This window comes from Diabrotica undecimpunctata, chromosome 2 (genome assembly GCF_040954645.1).
Source record: "Diabrotica undecimpunctata isolate CICGRU chromosome 2, icDiaUnde3, whole genome shotgun sequence".
NCBI classification, from domain to species: domain Eukaryota; kingdom Metazoa; phylum Arthropoda; class Insecta; order Coleoptera; family Chrysomelidae; genus Diabrotica; species Diabrotica undecimpunctata.
In genome coordinates, this window is record NC_092804.1 from 152,405,963 (window position 1) to 152,432,716 (window position 26,754).

General features: G+C 34.9%; 1 protein-coding gene across 1 annotated transcript in view; it reads left to right on the plus strand.

Annotated features, from left to right (window-relative positions):
• LOC140435052 (protein turtle homolog A-like) overlaps positions 1-26,754 on the plus strand; it is a 580,999-nt gene that overhangs the window by 399,717 nt on the left and 154,528 nt on the right. Inside the window, exon 5 of the mRNA XM_072523739.1 lies at positions 10,794-10,939. Within this exon, the coding sequence (XP_072379840.1) occupies positions 10,794-10,939 (146 nt within the window). The remainder of the gene's footprint in view (positions 1-10,793; positions 10,940-26,754) is intronic.

Below are 26,754 nucleotides of genomic sequence, written 5' to 3' on the forward strand. Positions count from 1 at the left end.
CACATATTCAAATCGCGAGACGTACACCGAAAAACAAAACTCCGGGTCTATAAAACAATAATCAGGCCCATAGTAAGTTATGGTGTGAAACATGGGTGGTGACACAGAAATCTGCCAATGCATTAGATGTGTTTAAAAGAAAAATATTACGTAGGATACTGGGCCCAATAAGTGAAAACAACAACTGGCGAATTAGGTATAATAGAGAAATATACGAGCAATATAGCGAACCAACGCACAAGAACTACAAAATATAATAAATGCGAAATAGCGAAATGTTCGGTTTACATCTAAATGTTTCCAAAACTGAAATTCTAGTATTTTCAAATATACCAACAAACGTATATTTGTACGCCAAGGGACAAATAATATAACAGGTAACTTCCATAAAATATTTGGGAGCAAATATCAAGAGCCAGTGTAACGCAAAAAAAGAAATCCTGTCAAAAATCGAACAAGCGAGGGAAACACTGGTGAGCATGAAAACATTTTTTTACAAGATCAGACCTTAGTCCAGAGCTCAGACTTCAAATGATCAGATGTTACGTTTTTTTCTGTTTTCCTGTATAGCTGTGAAAGTTGGACAATGGACCCTGGAACAAAAGAAGAATAGATGCCTTTGAAATGTATATATACAGACGGATGCTGAGAATTCCATGGATACAAAAATGAAAGATATGAATTACTCCAAATCATATTGGAATGTAAAGTGTAGGGCAAAAGATCAGTTGGAAGATGACAGAACTCGTGTCGGAAAGACCTAAGGAGATGGTTTGACCGCTCGTCCACAGAAATCTGTCGTGTAGCAGTTTCTAAAGCTACAATTGCCATTTTGATTGCTAACGTTCGAAAGGAGACGGAGCAATAAGAAGAAGAAGATAAATAAATAAAAATAATTCTAATATTATGTTAACAGGATTTCAAAGTAATCCTAAAACCATAATATTATCCAGGATAATCTGTAATTTAGTTATCTACAACAATGTTGGTATTGTCGTCTGAAATACTACAACAAATTTTCTAAAATAACAATATTAGCCTACAATAATTATGTGTAACAAATGTCTGTTTTTAATAATAAAAAAAAATAGAAAGAGTTTTTCATGTATATCAATTACATTGAAATATGAAAGCAATTATTTATTTTCACATCATTTTTAAAATGTTATACGCCTATTTTACGCCACAATAATATATCTGAATAAACACTAATAGCACTTTGACATTAACAACACCTGTTACAAGCGTTTATATAACCTCAATTTTTGTAACACATTGATGTGGGATATAAGGGCATGTCCGCTCGATTTACACGTTATTACGACAATACGCAGTTAAAAAATAAAATTTATACATGAATGTCATAAATATTTGTGTAAGTTATAGACAAATAAATATCAATCCATCTGTCAAATAGATATTTAAATGAGGAAAGTAATTTAGAAAACAACAATAATGATAATGGTTTTTTTTTATAGAAAGTCTTTTTTTATATACCCTATTTCATTTTCATTTTATTCCTTAATTTGTGAAATTGTTGTTTAGGTAGTGTGATATGGTATATCACAAGTCATTTTGACCATTTTTATATTATTCTTTTTATAAATAAGGGAGATATGGAGTGTATCCCCCAAGATACATAGCAAAGATCCAAATTTATTGTAAAAGTTTATTATATATCTTATAAGAAACGTAGTCTAAGATTGTAGGTGAAACCTCCCAATAAAAGCAGAAACTAAAAGTACTAAAACTAGTTTTTTAATAGAAAATGGAAGCAAAAAGTAATAAAGTAAGATAATAATTTTTCATTCTAGTCAAAAGCAAACAAAACTGTTGTAAAACTTACTTATGTGCTATTATGAAAAGAATTAACCATTTCTATCCTTTACTAAACACAGTCTAAGAGAACATTTTGAACATGACCATTGTGTCTCTCCTGATTTGCAATACCTACACCTGCCTTTGGTATCATAAATAGAAAAATGATCAACTTTATCAAATTGTATTTCCTCTGATGGTCTCGGCAGAACGACTTTTTAATTTTTTTTTCGTTTCGCTCGGCAAATACTCTCTTATTTTTTCCGCCCTTCGCTGTTAGAGCCTCTGCTAGGCACTGTCTAAAATATTTAAGAGTAGAATCTTTTCGCGTGTTGTAAAATATTTTTATCCCTTCTATACAGAATCCATGCGTTATTTATACAAATATCTAGCATTTGTGCAAATATGAAAATGTACTAGCGACGAGTTTTTAGGGAAATTCTCTAAAGACTTACCAGCTTGTCCATCAGATCTACTCCACCCATGTGAGAATTGTAGTGTTTTACGAGAGAGGGACAAGGGATTTCAATTTTTGCTTGCTGACTTTTATCATACCTTTTAATTGTTTGAACAGGTATACAGGAAGACGGTATATATGTACTAGCTAGGACAACAGGTTTGTTGTCAAACCATTTTACAACATTTATTTTTTTAATGTTGTCACTTCCTGAACAAAACGACCCTTCTTTCTTTTTTCTTCAGAGAGTTATCATCGTCTAAAACACAATTTTTGAATCGATCCTTTCTCATTGTTTCCAGGGCTAAAATTCCATAATCATGGTGAAGAATGTAAAACAAATCAAAACTTGAAAATAAATTATCGACTGACTGGAATTTATATCGAACACTGATAGAAGAACAAACAAACAAATCTAATTTAACCAATAACGCAAACCAAAATCTGGAAATATTTAATAACATTATTATTTCTGCAGCAACAATCGCAGTGGGAAAAACAAAATCGAGTAAAAGGCAGCCAGTTCCTTGGTGGAATATCGAAATTGCACAAGCACTCACTTTGTCTAAACACGCTTTTAACGTTTACAAGAAACATAAAACTATCGAAAACCTTTTAAGGTTTAAAAATCTCAGAGCTCAAAGCAGACAATTAATCAAAAAAGCAAAACGAGAAAGTTGGAAAAAGTACGTTTCTTCAATAAATCCTTCCACCCCCTTAGGCAACATATGGAACAAAGTCCGCAGAATAAAAGGTACAAAATACTTTCGAGGTATAGATACTCTATCATATAATAACCAAACGCATTCAAACAAAGAAGATATTCCAGAAATACTAGCAGATATATACGAACTTAATTCTGGTGATTCTAATTACAGCCTATCCTTTCTAGAGCACAAAAAACTAACGGAGTCTTCAAATATACAAATCACAGAGAGCGGCAATCCAATAAACAAACCAGTAAGTCTTCAAGAATTAGAATTTTGTTTAAGTGCTAAAAATTCGAGTCCAGGACCTGATGATATCCACCCTCTTTTCTTACGAAATCTTCCTCTGAATGCAAAGCTAATACTAGTTGATATTTTTAATAATATTTTTATTCATCATGACTTTCCTGATCTATGGTCGCAAGCAACTATAATTCCAATCCTTAAATATAATAAACCAAAAGACGATCCAAATTCCTATCGTCCAATATCACTTACGTGTTGTACCTGCAAACTTTTAGAAAAAATCCTTAATTATCGTCTTAAATGGTACCTCGAAAACAATAACCTAATAAGTATCAGACAAAGTGGATTTCGTACGGGTAGATCCACAACAGACAATCTAATAACACTTGAATCAAGTATACATGAATCCTTTCTGCACAACCAAAAACTTATTGCCGTGTTTTTTGACATAAGAAAAGCGTTTGACACAACATGGAGACATCTTATACTAAAAACACTTCAAGAATGGGATGTTCAAGGGCACATGTTGTCCTTTATTAAAAATTTTCTAGAAACACGAACTTTTCGAGTTAGAACCAATGGATTTACATCGTCCAGACGAGTACTTCAAAACGGCACTCCACAAGGATCTACTCTAAGTCCTACTCTCTTTCTAGTTGCAATAAATAGTATTATACATCAAATAAAACTACCTGTATTTACTAGCCTATATGCAGATGACTTAGTCATTTATCTAAGAACAAACAATGTAACTCTGGGAACACATATACTGCAAACTACCTTACACACAATTGAAAGCTGGTCGCAAAACACGGGTTTTATATTCTCTAGTGAAAAGACACGTTATTTAATTTTTAGCAAAAGAAAAAATTATCCTAATGTTCAATTAACACTAAATGGAGTTGTCCTGAAACAAGCAGAAGAAATAAATTTCTTAGGACTTTCTTTTGAACGTAACTTAAACTGGGAAACCCACATCACCAATCTGCAACGTTCTTGCCAATCCAGAATTAATCTACTAAAGATGCTGTCAAATACCTCTTGGGGGGCAGATACAACAACCTTACTTACTCTATATAGATCACTAATACGAAGTAAACTAGATTACGGCTGTTTATGCTACGATACTGCTAACAAAACATCTTTAAAAAAACTTGACTACATTCAAAATATGTGCTTGAGATTAGTTTTAGGTGCCACAAGAACTAGTCCAGTAAGTAGCTTACAAGTTTTGGCTAATGAACTGTCCTTAAGCCAACGAAGGCAACTCCTATCACTAAAATACGTTGCCAGAATTTCAGCAAACAACAGCAACGTAACCTACTCAACAATACTTTGCAGAACAAATATAACGTCCGATCTTTACAGAAACATTGCAATAAAAAAACTACCATTTCCCGAACGAATAAAACGTATTGGTCTTAATTTAGAACAGTTCAGTCTTACTATGCCCATTCATGTAAATGTTCCTCCTTGGATGATTAAACCTCCAAAAATAGACACGTCTCTAACAGAACTCCCGAAACATTCCACACATCCTTTCCTTATACAGCAAGCTTATAAGAATGTAATATCCAAATACCCAACAATCCATCAAATCTTCACTGATGCTTCCAAATGTCATGAAGGACATGCTGCAGCCTACATCTACGAAAACGTCAAGTCTACCATACTAATCCCAACAAATTGTTGTATATATACCGGAGAACTTACGGCAATTCACCAGGCCGTGAAAAAATGTTGTTCTATCAATGAAAGCAAATTTGTTATCATCACCGATTCAATGAGCGCATTACTTGGAATAAAACAGCTATATACAACTCACGCCATACTTCTCAAGATCAAAGAAGAGTTATCTTATCTACAGACTCAACAAAAAGATATTTCCTTTATCTGGGTACCTTCCCATATGGGAATAAGTGGTAATGAGGAAGTGGACTCTCTGGCAAGCAATGCAACCACCGACCAAAGTATTGCTATCATAAATCAAATGCCTTGGACTGATCACAAAGTAAATATCAAAGCCCACGTGTACAGAGCGTGGCAAACTACTTGGGATCACACTGCTAACAAACTCAAAGAATGTCTAAGTCAAGTAGGAACCAAACTCATCTTACCAAATAATAGAAAAGACCAAGTCATCATCAACCGACTCCGAATAGGACATACTTTCCTTACACACAAGCATATCTTCAACCAGGAGGCTGCTCCGATGTGTACCAAGTGCAACACTCAGTTGTCAGTGAAACATATAATTGTTGAGTGTCCAGTGTACCAGAACGAAAGAATCGCGTGTGCCCTTAGTGATAATTTAAAAAGTATACTAACGTCAAATTTACAGTCTTTATTAAGTTATCTTAAAATGACTAAACTGTATACCAGATTGTAAAAAATATTTTTTTTTATGTAACAATATGTATCTTACTGTTTGTGTATGTCCCCCCGCTAATAACCCTTAGTGGTTGATGCGGGTATATTTGTTTAAATAAAAAAAAAAAAAAATTATCGACATAGATAACACAGAGCGCCGGTGATTTCATTGATTGTATTAGAGAAAGAACAACTTTAGCCCCTATCAATCCTAAGAATTATTTTTTTGTGAAAAAGTATGCTGCCTAAAAGTATCATCTCCCCACCCATAAACTATGAAAGCTTACACCAACCGTGAAATGCCGGCTCTATCAAATATTTTAAAACCTCATTTTTTTGGTTTTGATTTTATGTACTGTCGTCGTGAACCAGCCTTTTCCCCTTTATAAGGAGTTAATATCTCGTCTATACTCTGGCGTTTTTCTTTTTCTATAATAAAACAATTTCTTCTCACTATGTCCAAAACTGGGCGAATTCGATAGAACTGCTCTTTGTTTATATGATCGTTATTAGCGAAGTGAATATACCAGTGAATTTTCTGATATTGTTTAAGAGGCATTATTTCTGATATTTCATCATATCTGAAGTTAACACTCCAGTAGTATAAGTATGATGGCATAGCTACTATACCCATCAAAATTTGTATCGTTATGAAGTCACTTATCTCATCTTTAGTAACTCTTATCCAACTGCCTGTTTCCTGAACGGAATAAACGTTGGTATTGTTGACAATCAACTCTAATCATCATCATCATTCAATCTTCGCTTATCCACTGCTGGACATAGATCTCCCTAATAATTTTCCATCTATTTCGATCTTGTGCCTCTTGCATCCAATTCCTATGACAACGTTTTAGATCGTCAGTCCAACGTGTTGGTGGACGACCTCTGCTTCGGTAGGCATCATCTATTGGTCTCCATTCCAGTATCCGCTTTGTCCATCTATTATCTGTCATTCGAGCCACGTGACCTGCCCAGTTCCATTTCAGTGTTGCTACTCTCTCTACTGCATCAGCCACTCCTGTTCTTTGTCGTAGCTGGCGATTTGGGATCTTGTCTCGTAGTGAAACGCCCAACATAGCACGCTCCATCGCCCTTTGACACACACGGATCTTTTGAACTGTTCTCCTTGTCATGGTCAACGTTTCGGCACCGTAAGTTAACTCTGGCAAAACACACTGATTAAACGTTTTTCTTTTAAGGCATATTGGTATATCAGACGATTTGAAAATATGGTTCAGCTTGCCGAAGGCTGCCCAAGTCAGTCTTATACGACGGAGAAGCTCAACGGTTTGGTTATCTTTTCCTATGCGAATCTCATGACCTAGGTATTTATAGGCCATTACCTGGTCTATGGATCTTGTTCCTACGCATATATCTTCGCTGACTACAAGATTTGTCATCATCTGGGTTTTAGATATATTTATTTTCAATCCCCCTTCTAGCGAGGAAAGGTAGAGCTGATTTAAAAGTTCTTTGGCCTCATCTATCCTATCAGCTATTAGTACAATATCATCTGCAAACCTTAGATGGCTAAGCTTTTCTCCGTTTATGTTTATGCCCTTGTCGGTCAGTTTTGCCCTTTTACATATATATTCCAAAAGCGTAGTGAACAGTTTCGGCGATATGGTGTCCCCCTGGCGTACTCCACGTTGTATCGGGAATTTCTGGGTTTGACGATCACCCACTCTAACACTGGCTGTTGCGTTTTGGTATATATGTTTAATTATATTTATATACCGATAGTCAATTCGGCATTCTGTCAAGGCTTCCAACATTTTTTGTTGATTTACGGTGTCGAATGCCTTTTCATAGTCGACAAATATTAAAGCTAGTGGTTTATTATATTCAGTGCATTTTTCTATAAGATTTTTTATTACCAGTAGGTGATCGTTTGTTCCATAGCCTTTTCTAAAACCCGCCTGTTCTATGGGCTGATAAAATTCCAATTTATTTTCTAGTCGTTTCGTAATTATTTTTGTAAATAGTTTATAAATATGTGAAAGTAGACTTATGGGCCTGTAATTCCTGAGGTCGGTAGCATCCTCTTTTTTATGAAGTATGATTATTTCTGCGTTATACCACTGGGTTGGTGTTATTGCTTCCTGCAAACATCTAGTGAATAGTTTGGCAAGGACCTGCCATAATCTATTTCCAGCCACCTTCAAGGCATCTGCCACTATTTCATCGCCTCCGGGGGACTTATTGTTTTTCATTTCTTGCACTGACCTTCGAACTTCATTGGGTGTTACGTCCGGTAAAATTTCAGATCCCTGATTGATTATCTTTGGTAATGACCCACTCCGGTTACATTGCTGTTCTTTGTATAGTTGTCTATAAAAACTCTCTATCGTATTCATAATTTGAATTCTATCCTCAATGATTTGCCCCTGTTCATTTCTTAATTTGTGGACGTTTTTTCTTCCAATGGACATGCTCTGTCTGAGTACTTTCAAGCTTTTGTTTTCTTCTATTACTCTAGTTATTTCCATCGTATTGTATCGTCTCAGATCTTTTCTAACTTCCTTTTTAATTGTCTTATTCAAAATTCTTAGTTCATTTTGGTTATGATTCTGATTTTCCCTAAGTTTTCTTCTTTCCTCTAGAAGATGTTTTGTGTTGTGGCTTAATTTTTTGTTATTATTTTCAGGACGAGGATAGTATTTCTTTTCAGCTTCTTTCAATATTTGAGTAATATTATTGTTCATTTCATTGATGCTGATATTCTCTAAGTCGTGTGTATCCAAACTAGTCTTAATATTTTCTTCGTCAATATCAACTCTAATAGATCGTCTGAAATAAAATATTTTGAACCACAGAAAAGTTATTTTCGAGAATATTCACAGGATATTAAAATTCTTCTTTCGTCTAGTGGTATTCAACCAAATCCTGTCGTTTCGTGCGTTTACTTTGTAATTTGCTTTAGGTTAGTTAGTGTTGTCGTTAATCTTTTTAGATGGTCTAGGTATCTGATAATGTGATAACTCAAAGCAGATTTAGGCGTACAGCGTATAGCAGATTGATGTGTTAATAGCTCTGGTTTGGAATGTTCAGTTTCGAAAACTGAATCTGTATCTGATAATGTATTAAAAATCTTTTAAACTTTAGAAGGTAAACTTTCGACTTCAGAAATTTCATCGGTTTCAGAACTTTGAGTCCTAGATGGTTCAGTATAACTTTCATTTTCTTCATTACTCGAATCATCCATATTAGATGAAGGTGGTGGAAGTAATGCCAAAATTTTTTCGGACCTTGATGATGTCATATTATTATTTAGCTGAAACCAAGGAAACACTATACTTATATAAATAAATGAATTCATTTTGAAACGTTTTATTAAATCAAATTCTACTAATGTAATTGGAAATGAAGTGTGGGATAGGTACAAAACAAAAATATTTCACAATACTAAATATTTGGCAAAGTTAACTATAAGATACATAACAAAAAAGTCCCATTAAGTTATATCTTTGTCAAAGGAGATTATAGTATACAAAACAAAAATGCTCCTTTATACTGTATCTTTGGCAAAGTAGATTATAAGATACAGCTTAAAAAATGGTTCGGTATTGTCACTTTTGGATATTTATATATAAATATTCATATATTTATGATCACAATACATCATCATACAACTTCACCTCCTGTATTAAAACAAATACTTATTTTTACACTAACACTGAATAAGCCTTATCAACCTTTTTCTAATTGGCGTTCACTAGGCAACCATCTTATAAACAATTGTGACTAACTTTGAATGGTCACTAAAAATGGCAGTACTATTAGCTTTCTGCTATTATAGGCTTTGCTTTATTTCGTCATTACTTCTCCTATCCATTCTTGTTACTCTTCAGCATCTTCGCAGGCATTCCGTCTCTGTTGGTACTATCTTACTGCTGTTTTTCTTGTTTATGATCCAATTTTCAGCCCCATATATCATAATACTTCGCACTAATGTTTTATAAATCTGTGTTTTTGTCTTCATATTTAGGTGCCTATCCCACCATACTGAGTTAAGTGTCGGATTGCTATTCTTGTTTGTCCTAATCTTTGTGTAATTTCTTCCTCTGTTTTTGCCTTTTTCGTGATTATAAACCCCAAGTATTTGAGTTTATGCTTTCCTTTGATTGTTACGTTGTCATCAATCTGTAGATCTTCTACGTTTTCTTCGCTTGTAGATAGGTACTCTGTTTTCGCGAGGTTAATATCTTGGCCAGCCTTGATATATTCTTCTTGTAGTTTCTCTATCATGTACCTGAGGTCGTCTTGGTCTTGTGCAATCACTACTTGATCGTCTGCAAAGCTTAACGTATATAGGTATTCGTTCCGTACCGGTACTCCCATGCTTTCACATTTTCTTTTCCATGTAGTCAAGGCTTTCTCTATGATTCTTGTTCCCATTTTAATGGATACTTTATTTTCTTTATACAGAGCTTTTGTAGATTCTAATTTGTGCATTACCCCTCATAGTTCTGACCTTGGTATAGAGTCATGCGCCTTTCTCAGGTCCACAAATGCCAAATGTATATCTCTATTTTTTGCTTTTTTCTTTTCCAACAGTTGTTCCAGTGTGTATATGTGGTCTATGCATGATCTTCCTGCCGTGAAGCCTGCCTGATCCTCCCCGATTTGCCTTTTATCGCTTGCTCTACCTTTTCTCGCAGTATCTTTCCATATAATCTTCCTATTGATGATATTACGCTTATTCCTCTGTAGTTTTTGCCTTTGCGTTGTGGCTGTGTCGGGTCTTGTTTCTGAGGCATATGTCATTATTGGTCTTACACTAGCTTTATAAATTCTTAACTTTATCTCAGCGTTAATGTGTCTGTTTCGCCATATAGTGTTATTAATGCATCCTCTTAGTCTATTTGCTTTTTGCTACAACATTTCAGACAAGAAAATTTCAGATCATTTTGAAATTATTTATCACTGATGTATGACATTACGTTGCGTATTATCAACTGCGAACTAAAAACTATGCATTTAATAATTTTTGAAAGAATTTTAGTAATGGTACTACCTACAAGTACTACTTAAAATAAAACATTTGACTAAAATTTAAGATAATATAAAAAATAAATTAAAAAATAATTTTGTTAAAATATAAGCATATTTCAGCTTTCATTGTAAATTTGTTCAATATTTGTTTTATGAAATTGTTACTAGATCTTAACTAAAAAAAATTTTAATTTCAGTGCGGCCGCTGTCTGTAGAAATAATTAATAAACCAAGACAGTTAATAGCCAACGAAGAAATTTCCATACAGTGCGAAGTAGAAGGTTCAAGACCGAAAGCTTTAGTCACATGGAGTAGAGATAACAGACCGTTCCGAAGGGGTCGAGTAAGTATTAACTTTTATATTGTTCTAAAGCTAATTTTTTTCATTTTTATAAAATAATTTTATAATTGGGAGTAAACAATAGTTGGGAAACATATTATTTGTTTGATATTTTGGCCTACAAGTCGTTTTCACAATATCTATCTATGTATATTTCGGTTTTCTAAGATCTCAATGCTTTTTGTTTAGTGTAAATCAAAGTGATATTGTAAACAAAACAGTTATGCCGTGTGAAAGACAAGAAATTGTTTATTTAAATGAAATAAAAATACACTTCTTTCATAAAACATATTGGCAACAACTTAACAGTGTCACAGTTTCTTTAAGACATTACAAATGTTAAAAAAGAAAACAACATTTATTTTTATTAAATTCGTTATTTCATTCCTGCATAAGGGTGAAATTGCGAAGGCACTTGGGGTAAAATCGTGAACTTACTTGTCGTACTTTTAACCACATGGATTCATATTTTGAACAGTTTTCGTGCAGCGAAAGTTGGCAGCTAATACATTTGACCTAATCTACGTCCTTTTTAATTTAACTATACAGTTCATCACACCCTAAACAACAACAAGCTTTATCGTCCACGTCGTCAACATTGTCTTCCAAGTGGATATACAGCGATGTGTCGGATTCGGTGTCAGTGGTATACGCTTTTCGTTTATTACGTTGCTTGGCTTTGGTATTTTCTTTTGTAGTCTCTTTGGTTACTGTTTTTTCTTTAACTTTCCTGTTAGCAATTGGTTTACTCTTCACTGACTCAATTATTTTGTTTTGCTGTTTTCTGTTTCGTAGGTTGGCGATGTTTTCTGGAGAATTTAAAATCTCCCCTAGAGCCCTAGAATGTTTCCTTATCGATGTAATTTTATCTAGGATAGGTATCGGCAAAATATGATCCAGGAGTTTTCCAGGGGTTATTTGACATTTTTTTGTTGCCACTATTAAAGTGAGATCTGGAGCTTCTACTGAATAATATACAATTTCCTGTGAATATTCCGCTTAGCCCCGTTGGAATAAAGTTTGCTTGCGTTCATGTTCCTAATCTTTATCTACATCTGCTGTTGGTTTTTTTAAAAATTAGTAATTTCTTGCCAGTGCCAACAACCTGGTTGAAGTGAAGTAGGTCTAGTTTCACGTCGCTCGTTGTTTTTCTGTTGTTGACTTGAATCTGATGTTTAAAAGTCATATTCGGGGATAGCATCAGGATTGAACGGGAGGATTTCTGTAGCTCTGAATCTCAATATTGCGTTGTCTGTCGTAGCTGCTTTTACTCATACTTTTGTGTGAAGTCCTCCAAGTTAGACGTTTCACTTTTGTTTCGTTATTACTTGGTGACTCTTCTTTACTGCCGGTTTCAGTTTTATCAAGTTGCTGAGCTACAACACTTTTTCCTGGCTCGACATTTAGTTTGGTTCGCTTAATATTTTGCCTGGATGGTACAGCTGAATATCTTTTTTTATTTAAATAATGTACCAAAAGGTTGTCGATTTGGCCCATTTGGTTGTCGCTAGGTCACTTATTTAAATTTTAAAACTTTCTTCAAGAAGAGGTAATTTCCAGTGGCTGCAAAGGGAGAAACAAAAATTCGTGTTATAGCGCTGTTTTCGTCCGCTGTTTTGGTTTTTTTGTCCTAGTGCTGAAGTGTAGTGTTTAACAAGTTTGGAAAATCTTTCTAATCTATTGTGGTTAACGTGGGTGACAGTTTTTTCAATCACTAAAAGTTTCCTTCCAAGCCATCTGAAAGGAACCAAAAAAACCGACATTAAGTGACTGGGTCAAATGTGTTGAGTTTTTTTAACATATAAAGCTCACATTGTTTTGTTCGCATAAAGATATCACCTTATCTGTAAAATGTGAGGATAGGTTATCTCCTATTATGATTTTTCGCTCTTCAATACGTTTTGCATGTGGTAAAAAGGTCAAAGTAAACCAATCCACAAATGTCTGTAAATCTATCCATCCATAATGGGTGCGATTATTTCAAGAACCTACAGAGCAGCACCTATCAGTACAGCAGTGTTATCCTTCTGGATCATTTTCAGTACATTGTAACCGTATTTTTTCTGCTTTATAAATTATATATGGTGGTAACAGCAATCTTGAAGCCGAAGCACACATCATTCATCGTTCGGGATATTTGGTGCCGCATTGAAATATCATTTTCTTATTTCTGAGGTTATCTTGTACATTGGTCTCGTCGTAATTGAATATGTTATTAGGTGGAATATTTTTTAATTCTCTATGCAGATTCTTAAAGTAGGCAACTAAAGTTTCTTTTGAAATATTAGCCCTAGGTCTTTTAATATTAATCGCCACTTTTGGGTAATTTCTCCTTTATAGTTCTCCTCATAGTTGTATTCTCGTCAGTAATTAATATACCCAGTCAATTCCAGGTAAATTGTTTTTGACAGGAGGCACTTGTCGACCCTGGGCATCCAAAACACTTTTGGCTAAATATTTTATATCTCGCAAGTCAGGGGAAAATCCTCACTCGCGCATATTGCAGCACTCTATATAATGGTTTTTTCTTCGTTCGCGAAAAATACAGTCTGCTCATCATTTTTTTTTTTTTTTTCATGTCGGCCATTATAGCGGTTATTAAGGGTTCTATAGGGAATTTTATATTCTTTTGCAGCGCGACGTAAGGACCATCCTTCCTCAAGAACTTTCTGCAGGGCATTTTCCACCCATACTTCGTCATAGTCCTTATATGGACGAGCACCAAGTTTTTTATATAATTTCGAACCATTTTTTCTGAAAAGAAAGCACTAATTTAAGATTTCTTCAGAAAAAATGTTATCAAATGCGTCCCGGTGAAGATCAATTTCACCCCATAGACCTGATCAAATTAGCCCCATTGTGTCTTTTTTAATTTCCCGCGTAAATTATAATACCCTGACAAATAGCCTGTTTACATATTGACAAAGGACATGTAACTATTAAGATAATTAGTTAAAATCGCACATTGTTTTGTAGTTTTTTTGAGGCACCGGAAAGTTAGGAAGCTAAAGAAACTTATCAAAAATATAGCCATAATTTAAAACAAGCTTTTTTCCACAAAAAATATACTTACTTCAACTAAACAATCACATGTTTAAAGCTAGTGTTTACTAACTAAAGCGACGTAGTCAACCATTTGTTAAGATTCTTAAGGTGGGTACACATATGCGAGCAGAACTGTTCGCGAACCGTTTGTGAACGCTATATTCGTATAATTTGTACGACGGGACGAATCGCTTGCGAGCTGTTCGTTCGTTGCTCGTCGGGAAACAAGGCCTGTCGGTTTTTGGGACGAACACAAAGAATGTTCGCAGTTAAATTTGGACGGTGTTTGCAGCGATATTGTCTGTTCGTGCCGTCGTCGAATCGAGATTGTATGACTTGTTCCTAGTTTGAATTTAGTGCGTATTTTTCGGCATAAACCCAAGTTTTCCATGATTGCACAGTGGTCCGAGAATAAATGTATTTAACTTATTGACTTATATCAGAATAAGAATCCGCTTATTCTGGGATCTAAAAGACCGTGATCATTTTCGAAAAAACTTAAAAGATGATGCATAGCGCGAAATATGTGAGAATGAACATGCCACCAGAAGATTGTAAGCTGAAAATGATAACCCTATCGGCATCGTTTAGGCGCGAAAAGAAAAAGGTCTCCACAGGGACCGGTGAAATAGGAAAGGGTGAGTTGAATAAAACAGAAATGCTGAAAGCATAAATTATATTTCACCAAATATTGTTCATTAAAAATGAATAAAATAATTATATTTATTTCTACACAAACAGATCTGTTACTTCGTACAAGTTGGTTCGTCGCTTTCCATGGATCGCTAGGAGTTCGCTGTAAGCATATTTTAAACGAACTGTTCGCGATCAGCTCGCGAGCAGTTCGCGAATTGTTCGGCTCGCATATGTGTACCCATCTTTAGATTTCAGAGAAAATTAAAATATTAAGAATCATACGCCATTGTCAATTTCGCCCTTTTGGATCAGTTTTACCCATTTTTTACGGTGCTCATGTTACTTTTAATTCACTCCTAACATCAGATACATGTTCACCACTAGGGTTTTCGATTTATTACTTTTATAATAAGCTTACTTATATGTATAGCGATAGCTCAGCATGATCGACTTTATAATTTTAGCTGATTTCTAAAAAATCATCCAGTATTTTGTTATCCCGTTATAACTAACTGAATTTTCTGCGTTCATTTGTAAATTTAAATTCCTTAACATTTAAAATTTAGATTTACAAATACAAGCAATTTATTTTTAAAAGATTTAATTTTAAAATTTGCCCTGCATTTTAAGCTACTCTAATTTACTTAGCTAACTATAAATTAGAACCTTATTTGCTCAGAAATATTGTTGTTACGCAAACTTTGTAAGCTAATTATTAGGTGAACGGTAAATAACATCCATTATACAGACTTTCATTGCCTACGCATTTGTTTATCCAATCAAAATTTCAATTACTTCGAAGACAATACACGTTTCAAACATGACGATAGGCAGGTACTTTCCTGCGTGTAAGAATGAATAATTAAATATCTTCACAATTGAAACGCTGTCAACAAGTGACGATGTAATTAGGGGTAACTAGATGTAACCAGGTTATCTATGAATAGAATTTCACACGTGTTAATCAATAATCAGGCAGAGATACCAAGCATTAAATGGAAAAGGGCATAAGTAAATCAACAAAGCCCATGTTTTTAATTTATCTATTTATTAAATAAATATTTTATTTTATAGTCATATTCTAATTTTTAATAATATATCATCTGTTAGTAATTTGGTAAACAGCACAACAGTTTGTCACATTTGTAATCTTAATGTCGGTACGCTACACGGAATCATAGATAAGCCACGTATTCGAGTTGTCCAAAACAAGTCAAGATTTGAAGTAGTCGACAAACGTCGACAAAAGTCGTAGTATCTAGGATATTAAATTAGAATAACTATAGTAGAAGCTACAGTTTGAATGTAGTGTTGGTCTTACGGCGCGCAACGATGCCCCTCATGTCGGCACTGTGGTAGGTGTGTTGTAGTTTGGCGATAGACTAAAAAATCAGTATACGAAAATGGTTGCGTTTCGATTTAATTTGAGCTTCTTACCACTCCCTGACACGTGTTTCTGGGTCTTCCCGTCATCAGAGAGAGCTTGTAAGAAAACTCAAACTAAACCAAAACGCACCGACTACTCTAGCAATTATAGAAAAAATAATTGCCAGAGTATGCTACTAGAGACATCTAGTGATGAAAGATGAAGTTAAATGTGTCGATAGCAATTAAAGCTATCATTAAGAGCGATGCTGCCATTTTCGTATATTTATCGTCCTTACTCGACGCAATGAGTACAAGAAAGATGGTAATTTATATGGGTAAATTGTTGATGCATAGTGGAATATAAATATTCCCAGCATCGCTCTTAATGGCTTGATTAAGCGTGAGTATACAATTTACTTTAATTGCTATCGACACATTTAACTTCATCTTAAAAAATCAGTACTGTACGTGCTTCTTTTCAAAAATCTGTACTTATTAATTAGACTGAGTTAAATAAGAGAATAAACAAAATAAAAAACAAGTTCGTCATCATCATCATGCAACCTCTTCTGTCCACTGCTGGACATAGATCTCTCCCATTTTTCGCCACTCTTCACGGTTGTGTGCTTAAAAAAACAAGTTAATAAATAATTATATACATATATACAAAAAAATGCAAGTAGTTTACCCTATACGACACGATATATATAATATATATATATATATATATATATATATATATATATATATATATATATATATATATATATATATATATATATATATATATATATATATATGTTAGTTTTGATATTTCCGCGGGAGCTGTATGTTATATCAATGGTATTCCGGGTTTGACTCCGCGTTAAATGTTGTTGGTTTTGATAAAAACCATTTTGACGACGTTTCGGCAAGATCTCACTTGCCATTTTCAAGTCTCTCTGGATGGTCTGCTTCTTGTCGATGTTCGAGTGGAAGTGAAGACTTTAGATGAAATCAACCTACACATGGAGTGAGTAGTGAGTTAGTTTAAGTCGAACCTGAAAATGTTCCTACTATCAGCAAAAAAAGTCATACTGTTATGTCATGTACTTTAGACCAAAAAAGAAATTGAAAAAAAATTCTTTACAGATCACATAAGAAACAAGATACCACCGAAAAAAGGAGAGTGTGAAGAACTTAAATCCAGCAATACAAATATTTTTGGCAATAAAACATGGCTCCAAATTGAAGTTTTTATACGAAACATTTACCGATTGACTTAATTTGTGATGCAATTTTACACTGGGCTGACAATCACGAGATACATACACGAGATAATGCCTGCCGCTAGTTTACGCCGTTTACGGTTTATTCTTACTTCTGTGCTTATAGCACATTCGAAGTTATTTTCTGATGTCATTGTATTTTATTCAATAAAGTGTATGTTGCATTAGATTACTATAATTTTAGGTTTCTATTCAAGTTCTTTATTAAAACGAAAATAATTATTGATTTGTGTTATTTTAAATGTTTCACTTCATTCCTATAGTCTGGTGTTTTATCTGGACAAGTTGATGTTGAAGGGAACTGAATGGCCATTTGTGGTATATCGCTAACATTTGAATTATTTGGTTGTTGTTCTTCTTGATGTATGTTTGGCATGTCTGTTACGGTTGAAGCCAAAAAATCATCGTTATTAAAAATGTTATCATTGAATGAAAATACCCCAGTAGCTTTAAAATCTGATACCACATTTTTGGGACAGAAAGCAAGTGGATAAGAGTCGATCAAAATCTCTACTATGTCGTAAATTGTTATCATCTTTCCAGGATGTTTCAATAGCCAATTTTGACAACTATGTGAGTAATATTTCTTCAGAGGACCAAATACAGCTTTATCTAGTGGCTGAAGGCGATGACTAGTATGTGGCGGCAAAGTCAACAAGATTATATTATTTTCTTTTGCAAATTTATTAGATGCTAAAGAAACATGGTTCTCATAGTTGTCCATGATTAGTAAAATGGGAGATTCCTTTGTAGGATTAGTATGTTTGACAAAATGTATCATCCACTGTTCAAATAATTCTGCTGTCATCTGGAGGTACGTTTTTAACCATATAATCTTTAAAAAAACTCTAGAGAACACTAAAAACGGCGTAATCGAATTACCTATAGCGTTTATTGCATTGCACATGGTTACCAAAATACCTCTTTCATTTAAAACTATATGGCCTACTTGTTTCTGTCCCTGTTTGGCTATTACTTCTTCTGTATCTTGCACAGTTGTTAGTGCTGTTTCGTCAACATTGTGTACCTGACTAAGCTTTAATGCATATTTTTTATAAATCTTCTTAAGATTACTAAAAAAATTTGCAACGACTAGGACTGGTTGATTAAACCCCATTGCCCTACCTTGTAAAGTTGCTTCTGCTGATCGTAATGATAATTCTGAATTTCGTTTCATAAAACTTGTAAACCAAAACTTGCCTGCCATCTTGTTTTCTTCCCATGAAGTCGATATTATTTTTCTGTTAGTAATTGCCAAATCAGAAGCTAGTTGTCTGGCACCTTTCGGATTAAGACCATGATGAAGCTTGGTCATCATCTGTAAATAATTACTCAGTTCTTTTTCCTCGGTTGAAGCAAATATTTGATTGATACCATAATTTGGGGTCAATCTTGGAGCTCCCACAAGAACATCTGAAGCTCAATCTATATTATTTTTATTTTCGTTGCACTTTTTAAAATATTTCCTAAACGTAGTGCATTGAATGTCGTATTTTAAAGCAGCAGCCTTTTGTGACAATCTACCTTCCCAAACATCATAAATCACTTTTCTCATCTTTTTAACTGTAGTTTTTCCAATACCGGGATTTTTTTGCTATTTTCCGTGGCATATTACTTTCTGAAAAAAAATTATTTTTGATATTTTTTGCAGAAACAACAATGACCACTGCTTTTTACAAACGTATGTAGAAACAGTGGCCACCAGTTTTTTTTTGTCAAAAGCAGTGACCACTGTACCAAAAGCTCGTTGTTTAGGAGGCATAATCTAAAATCTACTACTTTGAAGATAGATCATAATTTGCATCTCCTGCAAGTTTCAAATACTATACTGTATACCACAAAACATACAGAACATTCAATATGTATATTATTATTGGTTGAAAAGATGTTTAAACTTACCTGCTATTTCTACACTGAAGCATGTTCATAATTTCTTTAAATTATTCCCTTTAATAAACTATTTTCACGCCGCCCATGCCTGCATACCTTCGTTTTGTTACGCCTTTTTTTAACAAAGAAATAACTTCGCCAAATGTTTCTTCTTCTTTTTATCTTGTTTTGCTACATAAAAATCTTTCCTAATAACAAAGGAAAAAGGACCTATTGTGAAATCTCCGAGCTACCTTCTCAGAAAATCAGAAGAGTTGTTTTTCGTAGAAACTTTACTTTCTATTGGTAAACGCTACGAAAATGAACCTCAATATCCCGGATATTTAATGTCAATTTCGCGTGGCATCCTTCAGCCAATATCCCTTCCCTATTTTCAACCTTCGCTTGTCTAAGCCCTTCTAAATTCACAATCCGATATTCATTTCCAAGTTGGTTCCTGTGGCAAGCGGTCTTATCTTCGACAATCGGCGGTAAGTGGATTTTCAATTCACCCTTATTTATCTTTACACAGTGAGTCCTATATTAAATATTTTCTCTTTTGTCCAACAGACGTGTTCCACTTCGAAGGAACGAGGTCACTTCTGTTTGCCGATTAACCATTAACCATTAGCCATTAACGATTAGCCATTAGCCATTAGCCATTATTTAATATTCACTATTCATTGTGCATTATTCATCATTCATCTCTACTACCGATTATTACCTGTGCTATTCCTGTTTGGCTGTTTATCTTCTCGTCTGCCGAAATCAAACCGTAATTCGTTGCTGTAGCTACCTGTTGCCGAGGACCAAGTGTCAAGTGACTTTATTGAAGGCCTAACGCCACTATCTGTATCCACCTGTGGCATATTAATTGTGAGTAGTAAATTTTATTGACTAAAGCTCAACTTTGATACCTAAACCGTAAGAATTTGATTTACAACGTTTAGTTTAGTGACCTTGCTGTTTATGGTTAAACGGAACGAACTATTATGAGTTTGAACCTACGATATAATATATGTATAAATTACGGACCATTTCTTTTATATTAATGTAGGGTATATTTATGTTAAATTTCATATATAGATTTGAGGTGATCACATTCAATAAAAAAAATTTTTGGTAAACGTTTAAGTGTTCTCAAGGCATAATAATAATTTGTTTGACGAATATTGACTATTATAATGTCCCTTGCTTTCTTCTATTCTTGAGAATACTACGTTATGCAGAATTATTTTCCCCAAAAAAATATTTTTTGTTTTTATTCGATTATAAATTAATCAATCACTTATCTCGTGTCATCTAACTGTGCCGTAAAGATTGTTATAGTGTATTTTTTTTATATACCTCAATATAATTTTGTTGACGAACCTTTTGCTTTTTATTTTTATTGTTATGATATGAATATATATTATTGTGCATGGTGTATCTCTTTCAGGCATTTTTACTGATTTATGTTATTTGTTTTATCGTATAATTAGTGTATCTGTGTCGAAATATTGAGTGTGTACCGCACGATCAAGATACCTTTTCTCTCACGGTTTATTTTATTCTCGCGTATCTTAACTGTTTCTTATCTTTCTCATTATCGTATTCTCTATGCCTTAAGGTTTCCCTGTTCCTTTAAAAATAGGGTGGTGCCCAAATAACTTTTCTTCTCTTATCTCTTATCTTCTCTTCTAACTTCTTGTCTTTGTGTCGTAAGTACTTCCTTAATTGATCCGTGATATTTGAGCTGTAACAAGAACCCCGACCAAGATACCTCTACCAGACTGAAGCCCGAGCCTAGTACCGTTCTTTGTGTAACCTTCAATCGATCATCCAGAGGGTACACAGAAAAGAATGGCGCCCAATGTGGTAGCTAACAGCAAGAAAATATCGTCCAATGTGGTAGCTAAATGGTAAAAAATAGCACCGCAACGCAGTCTTCAAATATAAGTATCTTCTCTTCTCTCGACTATTTTTTATCTAAACGAGTTTAAAAATGGATTCTTCTGTTATCTCTTATCTCAAGGTAAATCAGATCGATTACGAACTGAAAATCAGAGGTATTAAGTCAAATAGAACTCTTTCCGAAAAAAAATCTATCCTTAAGAAAGCCCTTCAGAAAGCCACTCCGATTATCGATCTAACGGAAAATCCCCTTATCTTCGAAGATGAATCAAGCCAGATCGAAACTATCTTTTCCGAAGTCGAAAATCTTATTTCTGAATTTGAAGGAAACCCTAGTGATTCTGTCTACAAAAGAACAAAGGCCCATTTATTGCATCTTTCCCTAAGACTACAACGTCTAACCCCAGATCCACAGAAACCTGTGGAATCGAATTTTAAAGACGAAGCTATCTCTACCTGCCTTCTGTTAGAAGCAAACCTAGATGATAAAATAATCACTACCGACTCGAATCCCGCATATATACCTTTAACTTCACAAGCTCCTATGCCAGCCATTAACCCTATCGTCCATGTTAATACTCCTGTTAATGTAGGTGATTGGAATATTAAATTTTCCGGTGATCCTAAGCATCTATTTAGTGTCTTGGAAAAAATTCAAAATCTTGCTGAATCGCGTGATATTCCCGATGCGATACTTTTCCGATCTGCCGTGGAATTTTTTTCAGGTAACGCAGCTAAATGGTTTAGCAGCGTTAAATCTAAACTTACCTCTTGGCCACAACTGGTCGAATTACTTAAATTCACATTCCTTCCGCATGGCTATGAAGACGAACTGTGGGATCAGATCAAAAGCCGTAAGCAAAGAAAAAATGAACCTTTCGTTCTGTATCAAGCAGACATACTTAATTTAATAAAGAGATTACCGAGACAGCCCTCCGAAAAAACCATAATCTCTTATATTCGTTCAAATCTCCTACCGGAATATTCTACTATGATAGCCACTAGTACGGTGGATACCGTAGACCAATTATCTTCTCTCATTAATACCGTCGAAATAAATGCTGCCTCAGTTTTCAAACGTGACTCTCCTTCTATTTCTAGCGTAGAAAACCAAAGGGATGCCCAGAGAAACCCTCCGAGACATTTTCAGTCTAGAAACAATTTTTCTAGTAATACCTTTCCCACGAACCGTTCTTTAGGCAAGAATTACGTACCTCCCTTAACTTCTAAGCCAAACTCTTCCACTGCGTGTTGGAATTGCCAAGGCAAAGGACACAGTCACCGTGAATGTCGTCGTCCGAGGAAAATATTTTGTTATCGATGTGGAAAATCTCAAGTTACCTTCCCACAATGTACAAATTGTAATCCTCCAAAAAACTAACGTACGGAATAAATACTATCGGCTATTCTATTCCCAGACATCCCAAAAAGTCCGATATCTCCCGATCCTCCAGTTATTCTTCAAATAGAATTCAGAATAATTTACCTCGAGATTACCGTTCTCCTACATCTCACCGAAGTACCTTTAACTCCCGTCAGCGAAAACAATGGAATAAGAACCGAGACTTTTCGCAGAGAAACTCCTACCGCTTGACCGAAAATGAGTGGAAAAATTACCTTACGGAAGTTAGAAACTTCTATCGTCTTCCTTCTCATAATAAAGTCTGTCCCCTTGTGATCTCTAAAAAGACTGATAAAAGACCCTACATATCTGTAAATATCTACAATCAAGATTTTACTGTACTATTGGATACCGGTTGTTCCATTACGTGTGCCGGACAACAAGGTCTCGCTTTTCTTAATCAAAATAAAATTCCAATAAATAAATCCGTTAACTCGACAGTTTCTCTAGCAGACGGTTCCAATAAAAAAGTAACTGGTCTCATAGATTTACCTATTCTTGCCGATAATGTCTTTAGAGTAATTCAATGCCTTGTAGTGCCTTCTTTACCGTGTTCTTTTATCCTTGGAAGTAATTTTGCTGAACAATTTTGTCTCTCAATTGATTTTAATACCAACCAATGGAATACTAAGTCCGACAAACCAAATCATCCTTTTCCTATGGCCAATCCAGAAGCTATCTTCCCGCATCTTTGTTCGTTAGAATCTCTTAGTCCAACCGACCGTACCTTAGCGAACAAAATTATTAATAACTTTAACGAAGTTAGTAGCGCTGAAGGTATAGGCCGCACAAATAAAATTCAAATGACAATAGATACAGGCGACTCAAAACCATTCAAGCGACGTCCTTTCCCTATGTCTCCATATATGTCGAATATCTTAAATAAGGAACTAGATTCAATGCTCCAGCTAGGTGTGATAGAACCCAGTTGTAGTTCTTGGTGTTCACCCGTTTTGTTGGTTAGGAAGAAAAATGACGAATTTCGTTTTTGTTTTGATGGTCGTACTTTAAACGATGTCACTAAACATGACACCTACCCGCTTCCAAATATCGATAGGATCCTCTCTCTTTTACGAGGTGCAAAATTTATCTCGTCTATTGATCTTAAGAAAGCTTTCTGGCAAATCCCCTTGGAAAAATCATCTCGTGAAAAAACTGCTTTCGCCGTAGTAGGTCGAGGGTTATTCCAATTTACCGTTATGCCTTTCGGTTTGTGTAATTCAGCACAAACACAACAACGTCTAGTAGATGCAATTTTCGGACCTGAATTCGAACCCTTTATTTTTTGTTATCTTGACGATATAATAGTATGTTCCCCTACCTTTGAAGAACATATCTCTCTTCTTTCTAAAGTTAAAGAAAAGCTAAAGGACGCAAATCTTACCATTAACGTAGATAAATGCGAGTTCTTCAAAACTTCCCTTAAGTTTCTCGGTTATATCGTTGGTGATAATTCTCTTCGGTCGGACCCCGAAAAAATATCTGCTATGATAACCTATCCCAGACCTACAAACACTACCGAAATTAAACGCTTCATTGGACTTTGCTCTTGGTACCGCCGTTTTATTAAAAATTTCTCTACCCTTGTCTCTCCAATAAACGATCTCCTAAAGGGTAAAGGAAAAGAAAAGAAACAAACCATTACTTGGAATCCTGAAGCTGAAAAGTCTTTTATCTTAATCAAGCAAGCCTTAGTATCTGCCCCCGTACTGGTTCAACCAGATTTTTCGAAACCCTTCGTCGTTCAAGCCGACGCCAGTGATACTGGAGTTGGAGCTGTTTTGACGCAAAAATTAGATGATAGCGAACAAGTTATATGTTACGCTAGTCGATCTCTGACTAAAGCCGAGCGAAATTTCTCTGTCACAGAACGTGAGTGCCTTGCCGTCCTTTTCGCCATTGAAAAATTTCGTCCGTACGTTGAAGGAACCAAGTTCACCGTCATCACTGACCACTATTCCCTTCTCTGGTTGACTACCCTCAAAAATCCCTCTGGTCGTCTTTGTCGTTGGGCCATGCGCCTCAAACAACATAACTTTACTCTTGTTCACCGAAAGGGATCCTGCCATAAAGTACCGGATGCACTCAGTAGAATGCACGAACAAGTCCCTCTGGACGAAACTCCTGTAAGTCCCGAATTAGCTTCTCTCGATGTTGATCTAAATAGAATCGAGCCCTGGTATGATAACTTACGGTCAAAAATTATCGCTAATCCAGATAACTTCCCCCAATGGAAAGTAGAAAATGAATATGTTTATAAGTATGTACCTACCTGTCTACCTTTTAAATCTAACGAAATAGAATGGAAAATTTTAGTACCTTCTCCCCAGAAACACGACGTTCTCAAATCCTGTCATGAACCTCCTACTTGTAGCCATTTAGGCTATTTTAAAACTTTATCCCGGGTCAAAGAGAGATTTTACTGGCCGAAGATGAGGAGAGACGTCCTCAAATACGTTCGTTCTTGCCAAGTCTGTGGAGCACAGAAAGCTCCAAATGTTCCTCAAATGGGTTTAATGGGAAATCAGAAGAAAGCCGAGTTCCCGTGGCAAATAATTGCTATTGATTTTATCGGTCCCCTCACGCGCAGTAAAAAAGGTTTCTCTTGGTTACTCGTCGTGACTGACTGGTTCTCTAAATATACGTTAATACAACCCCTACGCAAAGCTACCGCCCAGAATGTCGCTAACTTCCTAGAAAATAATGTTTTCTTAACTTTCGGTGTTCCCCAACACATCATATGCGACAATGCCTCTAATTTTAATAGCAAAATTCTTAAGAATCTTTGTCATGAATACAGAGTTCAAAAAATCTGGTTCACTGCCGTTTATTCCCCCCAATGCAACTTCGTAGAAAGAAGTAATCGTACCATTTGTACCGCTATTCGCAGCTATATTACCGAACATTCCGAATGGGATAGAGAAATTTTTAAAATTCAACAAGCTATTAATACCGCCCGCCATGAAGTTACTCAACACTCCCCAGCTTTTCTGAATTTTGCCCGCAACGTTCCCTTATTAGGAGATTATTATAATCGTCCCTATGACCAGCTCCAAAATATCGAATTCTCTCCCGGTAACAGAGACGAATATGCCTCTGAAATAACTGGATTGTCAACTGTCTTCAAGGAAGTCCAAACCCACCTATCTAAAGCCTATGAAAGAAATGCCAAATACTATAATCTCCGCAAAAGAGATGTTCAATTTTCTGTTGGTGATACCGTGTGGCGCAAAAATATTGTTCTTAGTAGTGCTCCAAAACGTTTCATGTCTAAGCTTGCTCCCAAGTATGTCAAGGGTACAATATCTAAAAAATTCTCTCGTCTGGTGTATCAAATAAAAAACGAAGATGGTACTAATGCTGGACGCTGGCATATAAAAGATTTAAAGCCGTGTTATAGTGACTCTTTTGATTCCGAAGTCTCAGAAAATGAGCAAGAATAACTATTTACCATGCTAGAAATATATATATTATACCTTTTGTAACTGTCGTCTAACGCCCACATCTAACTTTATTGACTAGGAACTTTTACCTCCCATATCTATATATGTTATAATACGTCTGTAGTAAAAACGGTTATTTTACTATTTCCTACTATTTCTTATCTGACACTCATACATACATTGTTGTAACAAGATTCGTGAAAACACCTCTCATGTCTTTCTACCGATGTATCTTACCTGTCCATGTAAATTGATGTTTGTTGAGACCCCTATAATTCATGGTTAGTCTTAATTGCTTTGATTTCTACTTATCTATGTCTTTATTTTTACTTTCGACGTCATGCGATTTACCTTAAATTTTTCGTCCTATCTTATAACACACCTTACCTCATTGCGTTGATAAAATAATCGTTATATAGGCTGTGCTGTAGTCCTTACAAGCGAAGAAATCTTATCGTGTTACCTTTATTTAAAAATTTTTACCTTATCTTCAAATAAAAATGTAAGGATATCTTACCTGTTGGAAATATACCTTACCTTCCAACGAAAAATTTACCTTACCTTCAAATGAAAATTGAAGGGTACCTTATCTGTTGAAAATATACCTTATCTTCCAACAAAAATTGGAAAAGATTTACCTTACCTTCAAATGAAAATTGAAGGGTACCTTATCTGTTAGAAACACACCTTACCTTCCAAAGAAAATTGGAAACATATCGTATCTTGAATAAAACTACCTTTTTCCAAATGGAATAATTAAGGACTACCTTATTTAAGAAAAACTAAGATTTTCTTGCCTTGACCTTTTAAAAAGTACAATTGCCTTATACCTTATCTTTACTGATACATTGTTTCTAACAAGACTTCCCCTAAATCCCTAAACACACTGTCCGG